At 40.7% G+C, this 9,110-nt stretch overlaps 1 protein-coding gene across 1 annotated transcript in view; it reads left to right on the forward strand.

The window, feature by feature from the left end:
* Positions 1-9,110, forward strand: part of Spag17 (sperm associated antigen 17) — a 237,961-nt gene that overhangs the window by 186,782 nt on the left and 42,069 nt on the right. Inside the window, exons 36-40 of the mRNA XM_021195509.1 lie at positions 3,083-3,265; positions 6,021-6,134; positions 6,693-6,738; positions 8,591-8,699; positions 8,840-8,887. Of these exons, the coding sequence (XP_021051168.1) occupies positions 3,083-3,265; positions 6,021-6,134; positions 6,693-6,738; positions 8,591-8,699; positions 8,840-8,887 (500 nt within the window). The remainder of the gene's footprint in view (positions 1-3,082; positions 3,266-6,020; positions 6,135-6,692; positions 6,739-8,590; positions 8,700-8,839; positions 8,888-9,110) is intronic.

A 9,110-nucleotide genomic window follows, 5' to 3' on the forward strand; every position in this document is an offset into this window, starting at 1 on the left:
CCTTGTAAGAATCTTGTGATATAGGCACACCACTCTTCCTTAAAAACATGGGTAAGGACATGGGTAGGACATGGGTAAGTAGTTGAATGCTCTCCGAGAGGAGAGAGAGAGACAGAGAGAGAGAGAGGAAAGAGAGAGAGAGAGAGAGAGAGAGAGAGAGAGAGAGAGAGAGAGAGAGAGAGAGGACGAAGAATTTTGCTACTGCAGTATTAGCAAGTAAATACTGTAGATATTATCATGCCAGACTAGCAAAACTCCACCGTAGAACTTTAAAAGACTGAAGTAAGATTTTCGCTGAAGCATCACTAAATGCTGTGTCTTGTAAGACTGCCATTTTGTTCCATAACCACCACATGCAGCATGTCCAGCACATCATATGGTATTCAGTTATGAAGTCTGTGAAGATGCCAAAAATGTGATAGTAGATCACATCACTAAGAATGGGGGGTAATGTCTTTGAATTTCTGTTTTCAGTAGCCTACTGTAAATTCTGCTATAGCAAGAGCAGAGACAGCAGTAAGATAACAAAACCTTCTTCCATTTAATTTGGTGACTCTAATCAAATTGATTATCTAAAGTGATCATGATTTCTTGTCCTGAATCTTGAAACACTGCACTACAATAGTCTTCTCTGAATGTTGAAAATGTCAAGAAGCTGAAGATACTACAAGGTGATAAGATAAATATACCCACTCAGGATTAATGAAAATTATTTTCTTCATCTGAAACTCTGATACTCCAAACTGAAAGCCACTAGGAGGTTGTCACTGGCCACGCTTTTTAAGACAAAGCATCAAGGCAGCAAAGTGCACTAGTCCTGAAGGTCAGCCCCTAGGATAACAGGCGTGAGCACACTTCTAGGTGGACATTTCTTCCCAAGAAACCTCTAGAGGGTTTTGAAGGTGAGTTTCAGCTACAGTGAGCTCAAAATTGGCCGAGACCCATGGAATGATTTTACTCTCAGAATCTTCCTATATAAATTCACACAGAACCAGGAAGTTAAAAACTGCTAATTCAAATGTCTTCGTGATCTGAGCATGCTAAACAAAGCATTAATCATGTAACATGAATCAGACTGTTGCTGAATTACCAAGTGCAGAATCACACAGCGCTCCTGAAAGCATGCCCAACAGGACACCATCTGATAGCATTATTACTTAGAATACCCAAGATATAATTTGCAAAATACATGAAACTCAAGAAGGAAGACCAAAGTGTAGATACTTCGATCCTTCTTAGAATGGGGAACAAAATACCAATGGAAGGAGTTACAGAGACAAAGTTTAGAGCAGAGACTGGAGGCATAGCCATACAGAGACTGCCCCACCTGGGTATCCATCCCATAAACAACCACCAAATCCAGACACTACTGCAGATACCAACAAGATTTTGCTGACAGAAGACTGATATAGCTATCTCCTGAGAGGCTCTGCCAGTGCCTGACTAATACAGAAGTGGATGCTCACAGTCATTCACCAGATGGAACACAGGGTCCCCAATGAAGGAGCTAGAGAAAGTACCCAGGGAGCTGAAGGATTCTGAAGTCCCATAGGAGGAACAACAATATGAACTAACCAGTACCACCAGAGCTCCCTTGGACTAAACCACCAATCAAAGAAAACACACGGAGATACTCATGGCTCTAGCTGCATATGTAGCTGAGGATGGCCTAGTCAGTCATCAATGGAAGGAGAGGCCTTTGGTCCTGTGAAGATTCTATGCCGGGATATATGGGAATTCCTGGGCCAGGAAGCAGGAGTGGGTGGGTTGGAAGCAGGGTGAGGGGGGAGAGGATAGGGGATTTTCAGGGGGGAAACTAGGAAAGGGGATAACATTTGAAATGTAAATAAAGAAAATGTGTAATTTTAAAAATATATATATTTGAGATTTGCAGAGACAACGTATTAAGCAGATTGTTAGTCACCAGACTTTGCCTTGTCCTCAGTAGCTTTAATTATCAAGTGGACATAGTCTGGAGTCATGTGAGAAGATAGATTGTAGAGCAACCTAGATCCAGTTAGCCTTTTGGCATGTCTGGGGGAATGCCTGGATTATTAATAGATACAGGTAGTCTCAGCCCCCTGTGGGTGGCACCAACCCTAGGCAGATGGTCCTAGAATATCTGATAAGGTAATGGTATAAGCCAGTGAATGAGTGAGCCAGAGGGTGAACCTGCAGGTACTGTTCCTTAGATCCCTGTATTGCATTCCTGCCTGACTTCACTCAATAATAAACTGTGATCTGAATGTATAAACCCAATCAACTTTTTCTTCCCCAAGTTGTTTTGGTTGGAGTGAAGTTTTCTTTGTTCACTTGCTTGATGTTTAGTTCTTTCAGAAATAAGTTCTGACTATTTAGGCCTAGCTGGCATTGAACTCAAAGTGATCTATCTGCTTCTGTCTCTAGGATAATGGCATTTAAAGTGTGTGCCACCATACCAGATGGCTTGATTATTTCATCCCAGGAACAGCACCTCTAGAAGTCCCCCAGCACTTCCCTAAACCCAAAAGAAGGAACTCCCAAATTTCTGATTTATCCTTTGTTCTTAGCCATTGTCTCCTACAGTCATCTTGGATTCCAGGAATAACTCAGAGCATGAACATCTTACCAAGAGTGGAAACTACATTCTGTGGCCCCAACCCCCTCCCCCTGAAGCCCAACTCTAATAGCAGCAATCTTCTGTCAAGAAAGCTCCGATCCTGAGATATTGATCACCCAGACCATACTTGGATCAAGACTGCCTGAGGATGCATACACATCCATCACTCTCCTTCTTTTGGTCCTCCCAAGCTCTTGTCAGCTCCTTGAAAATGGAGCATGTGATGCTAGTGTCCACGCTTTCCAGGGCAGTCTCAATTGAGTGATGAATCTCTTTCCTATTTTACTATTACTTTTGCCATTTGAATTTACAGGTGGGTGACCAAGCCTTGTCTGTTTGGATACCTCAAAGTCAGGTCTCCACTGGCTTAGGAACCCCATAAGGACCCCTGATCTAGTATCCACATAAGTACTCATTAAAAAAAAATCATTGCTGCATTGTTCTGACTTCTTTGGTGAATCTTTCACTTTGTTTTGTTGATAGAAAAAAACTCCAGGACCACCATTTGGCACTCAGATTTGGAAAGGCCTCTCTATTGGATCTAAGCAACTTACAAACATCCCAGCTCCTATTCTCGAAGGACCCAAAGTGCTACAGATGCGTCAGTTCATCCAGCATGAAGTCATAAAGAATGAGGTGAAACTAAAGCTACAGATATCCCTCAAGGTAACGGAATCTAGGTGGCATGATTCCTATACCCCCAAAGAATCGGGAACATAGCAAATCATTTCCTGAAGAGCCTGAAACCATCTATTTACCAATATTTAGAATAACACTTGAATGTTAGTCACCTAAAATAGAAGGTTAAAATGTAGAAGCTACTTAATGGTTCCTGTATTAAGTTGTAGGTAGCCCAAAATGTGCTGCTATAGTTTTAAAAAGAATTTCTATGTATATCTTCTATATAGTATTTCTTTCTTACTGTATGGAAAGTTAGTGCTCTCTGGAGAAAATTTAGAAATAAATATTGAATGATACTTGTTCATGGATGAAAATAGATGCCGCTTTGAAAATGATCTAAGAAAAAAAAAATATATATATATATCCCATTATGTGATCTTATCTATAGCATCTTTCTAAATTTAATTCCCTCAGCATGAACATTATATGCTTTTTATGGTTATATGCCCAGAACCTGGCATTGAGAAGAGGATCAATATTGATAGATAATTGATCTGCTGGAAGCCTGCTCCTGTTGGGAACAAGCTGAGGCAGAATACAGATTTGGGATAAAGGCTAAAGACTGAAGACCCCTGGCCTTATAATCTTACAGTTTGTGCTTTAATAAGTACTGGCTTCTTTCTCTATAACTCTCTTACTATTTTGTGCTAATAAGTGCTGATTTCCTTTCTCTCTTGCTCAATGACTTCTAGGCAAGAGGCTGGAAACTCATTAACTTTTTGTGAACCAGAGGAAAAAAGAAAGGAAAAATAATTAAACTCTTTTACACTGGCAATATACATACACACACACACACACACACACACACACACACACACACACACACATCTGGCTGAGCCCAACTACCTTGTCTCAGTTCCACAAGCTTTCACTTTTTTATTCTCTTTCTCTCTTTCTCTCTCTCTTTCCCCCTTCTCTATGCTTGGCCATGGCCAGTCTCTGTCTCTTTCTACCTTCTCTCTTTCCCCCTGCCTTTCTGCAATAAAGCTCTAAAGCCATAGACCGTCTCTGTTCATCAAGGCCCAAACTAAAGACACTGCATGGGAACTACCCAGCGCCCCCTCTCCCCCTGACCTTTCTTCCTTTCCCCTCTGGGCTGAGTGTCACCCTGGGACCCCTATTCTGTTCTCAGCTCCTCCTCCTCCTCCTCCTCCTCCTCCTCCTCCTCCTCTTCCTCAGTATCCAGCCTGGGATGCCAGAGACTTAGAACCTGGTACCTGGGGCTGCCCCTTGCTCACCCCTCACCCCTGCAGTGTGGGGTCAGTGGCTTCACACAGCCAGATGCCCACCTGGGGCCACATGTAAAGCATCTGGCAGTCCTCCTGCATCCTCCTGACCAGAGCACAGGAACTCTTGCCAGACTTGGGCTCTCTCCCTCCCCCCTCTTCCCCTAAGCCTGCAGCCCTGCATACAAGTTCCCTCTCCCCACTATGGAGCATTTTATCTAGGGACCCTCCCTTTGAGTCCTGAGAGTCTCTTACCCCCTAGGTCTTTGGTACATTCTAGAGATGCTCTGACCCTCAACCTCCTACCTCCCAAGGTTGCCTGTTTCCGTTCTTTCTGCTGGCCCTCAGGGCTTCAGTCCTTTCCCCTCACCCAATACCAGATCATGCTCCCCTCTTCCCACCCTCCACCCCCATCCTCTTCCCCTCTCCGGTCCCTCCTTCCCTCCCCTCTTGTAGTTGCTTTCTTCTTCCTCCCAATTGAAACTGAGGTGTCCTCATTTGGGTCCTTCAGCTTGTTGACCTTTTTGAGTTCTGTAGACTGTATCTTGGGTATTCTGTACTTTTTTTTTTGGCTAATATCCATTTATTAGTGAGTATGTACCACAAATCCAGTCGATGTTTTCTGTCCTTGCATTTATAATAAATTGCCCACTCCTAGTTTATTACATTTAGTTATCGGATAATGGTTTCACAGCTAACCTAGAAGGAATATTTTTTTTCCAAGCCTCCTTTCTTATCCTGGTGCAATTAGCCTGTGATACATGAAAAGCCATAATTGCACTTTCATACTATAGAGGGCTCAAAATTACTTGTATAAATTTAGGAATTCTATAAAATCATTATTAGGAATTATGAAATCATCCATTTGTCTACATAGCATTATTACAAGAGAGTACCTCTTTGATGATCTGCAGAAAATCTGCCCAGTAGGGTGGGCTAATACCCAGGAATCTTTAGAATATGTAATAATGACAGGAAAGGCATAACCAGCAATAAGAATCGATCTGATTTCTGAAGGCCCTGCAATTCGGAGTTTACCATTTGCAGCCATGTAACACAGGGGGCATCTCCAGAAGACGCGCCTGCATGCTTTTAGCCTTTCCTAGATGTCTCCTGACAATTGATAAAATATGCAGAAGTAATACATTTCATCTAGAAGCAAAGGCAAGGACTAAGTGACATAGACAGAACCATACAGATGACACTGAGAGACCTGGGAATCATTTTAGTAAAAGAATGCTGAAGCACCATGGTAGAGGCAGGGCCCTCCGAAGTCCCTGTACAGTTCTTCCCTGTGCCTTTAAAGCTTTGGTTGTGAGAAGATCAGCACTATGTTAATTGTTATTACTAATCTACTGAGAAAAAAACTTCCCAGTGCTTGACCAGTTAACTTTGTCGAGAGGTGTGAATTATCTCATTAGTCCTGTAATGTTCCCAGTTGACACTGATTGTGCCAGTGTATCTCTCTGCCTGGTTCTTGATTCTTATCTGTTTGATTGATTCTCCTGATCTAGGACTATATAAACCACATCCTGAAGAAAGAAGATGAGCTACAGGAGATGACAGTCAAGGATTCCAGAACAGAGGAGGAGAGGGGCAATGCTGCAGATCTCCTCAAGCTGGTTATGGTGAGAGGGTGTCCCACAGAGCAGTGCTCTTGCTACTGTCAGAATGTATATGTGGAAAGAAAGCCACACGAGATTCCTGCCAGGGCTTTGAAGCATTTGCTTCATCCACATCATGGCTTATTTTTGTGGTAATCGTATTATGGGTTTATTGAAGTTTCCAAATATATCTTCCTTTGGTTCTTCCTCTGTTCACTGAAAATTCTGAAGATCCCCAAATAAAAGATAGGTAGATAGACAGATAGATAGAAATAACTGCAGATATTTTTACTTTGAATATGTATTATTATTAAGAAATTAATGTTCCTTGAAATACTGAGTAACTTAATGAATGCGAAAGAAAGAAAAGGTAATTTCTGTAATGTTAAATGATTTCTATTCTTAGAAATTCATTACTTAAAGGAACAACAAAATATTCAAATAAATTGTATATTGGTATTTAAAACACAAATTCACTTTATGTCTTTTCCATAATGAGTCAAATTGAGCACACAGAGAATATTTCTAAACAAAATGTTTCCACTTGTAATACAATTAACCTCAAGTAATTCTTCATTTCAGTCTTTCCCGAAAATGGAGGAAACTACAAAAAGTCATATGACTGAAGGTAACTGGAATTTACTAATTTTCTGTGTTCTATCTAAGGTTTCAGAGGACTTCTTAACTATACCTGTTTGTCATTCTGCATACCACAGCAAATTCTCTCAGAATCACCTCTGCTCCCATACTGGGCCATGCTGGTTTGCAATGGTTTATATTTTCTTTCTGCCCTGAACAAACTGATTCTTCACTTAATTCATCTTGAACTTTCCTTTGTTGAATAAAAATACTGATATTTTACCTTCTTCTTGATTTCAACTCTATAGAAAATAGTTTGGCGATAGCAAAGAGCCAGAGACCAATACCCCTGTGTGCATGCACATGGCATCCAAGCAAATGCACAGACATTGCCCACACCTTGCACTCTCCTACACTACACTATACATTATAACACAAACAGCTATTCTCAAAGGGGCTCCCCCCTATCCCGAACAAGTGTGATCATATCAGAGCAACAGCACAAGGAGTTTTGCTGGGGTTCTGTGTTCAGCTATGTGGCGGAGGCCCTAAGTTGCCTGTCGTGGGATTCACTGAACCCTCAGACATATTTGGTGCATGTTTCACAGTATTGCTTTGTTGTGACTGTTGCTGTTGTTTGTCTAGATTTTTCCCTTATTAAGATTTCATAGTATAACAATGTGACACATGACCAAAGGTGATGCACAGCTACCCCTTCAGATGGCCATTATGGAAGAGGCCATCACAATCTCTAGTACTCACCCTTCTGTCTATATACTTTGTTACCACTATTTTACGAGGTGGCCCCAGCAATAGAGCTGCCAGTGAACATAAATACAACAGGCCTTGTTAAAACTATATCTTGGGTAAATAACAATCTGTATTAATAGGATATCCCAAATATAGCATGTTATATACTTATCCTTTAGAAAATGCATTTAACTAAAATGTAAATTTTATTTACCCTATATTTGACCTTACAAACTTACCCTGGGTCATTTGAGCTTGTAACTTTTGGGCCAAGAAAACAGGCATGTGTGATGAAGACAAACCTACAGCTTATTCAATATTAATGGTTAAACAAACTATGTTTCTCAGGTTGGTGTAGGAGGGAAACAGTACACTGAAAACTGGTCCTGATGCTCACCAATGGGGATTATGAATTCAGTGTCTCCCACTGCATTTCCTAACGTGTTTTTAAGATTGTTCCTCAAAAGCATGAGTTTTGCAATAAAACAAACTTGAGTAATATTTTATACTGTTTTACTTCTTACACATGTATAACACATGTAAATTAAAGGGTACAGAAAAGCCCCCCAAGAAGAAAAGTTACTTACCCTTGTTTAAATCAGTGTTTTCTAAGTTTATTGTCTTGAGCAGGTGTCCTCCTCTTTCTCTGAAGTGACATCTCACCGATACCACGTTCTTTAGACAAACATCACCCAAAATTTTTTTTTAATATATGATATTCAGATCTTTAGAACTTGGTAGCAGGTATGTGTTTGGAGAAATAACTTCAGTTTGTTGGGTAACCTGTTTTAATATGAGGGAAATCAGTTCCCTGACACCCAGCTTCCTTAGCGCCATAGGGCAAACACATTGTGATGCCCTATGGGTCATAATTTGGGTCATAAACATGGCGTTCACTAATATACATCCCACAGAAAGTGGGATTACTTATGTTAAGTAATTATTACTTATATCTGATTACTGCACGCTATAGCTTGGGTGCAAAAATCCTCCAAATCAACTGGTAAATTAAATGTGGGCTCTTGAAGAGCTTGCAGGTGAGTAATTATGTAAGGAAGAAATGTTTTAAAGAAGTCAATACTAAAAATAAAATTAAATTAAAAATAAAAATAAAAGAAGTCAATACTAACACTAATGTGTTGCATTTAAAGTTGCAGCCCACCTAACAGATTTATTCAAGCAATCTATGGCTTCTATGGCTTCAGCTCCAAAATGTTCGCCAGACAACTACACTAAAGAATTCCTAGAAAAGAAGTGGAGGTAAGCTACGATGGACGTCTGTTCTAGTTAGTGCTGGCACACATAAGAAATGGAGGGGTGTGGGAATTATCGCGGCCATCTCCCAGTATATGGTGTTTGAGAGCAGTGACTCGTCACTGTGTTTTTCTTCTTTCACACAGGAATACATCACAAGGAAAGAGCTGGAAAGAAAAGCTTGAGCAACAGAGGTAATTCTGCCCTGGTGTAAACATAAGGTTGTGAGAAGACCAGAGTTGAGGAATCTTAAGAGATCTACTCAGCTATTTGGAGTACTACTCAGCTATTAAAAACAATGAATTTATGAAATTCTTGGGCAAATGGATGTATCTGGAGGATATCATCCTTAGTGAGGTAACCCACAAAAGAAGTCACTAGATATGCACTCACTGATAAGCGGATATTAGTCCAGAA

This window comes from Mus pahari, chromosome 4 (assembly GCF_900095145.1).
Source record: "Mus pahari chromosome 4, PAHARI_EIJ_v1.1, whole genome shotgun sequence".
NCBI classification, from domain to species: Eukaryota; Metazoa; Chordata; class Mammalia; order Rodentia; family Muridae; genus Mus; species Mus pahari.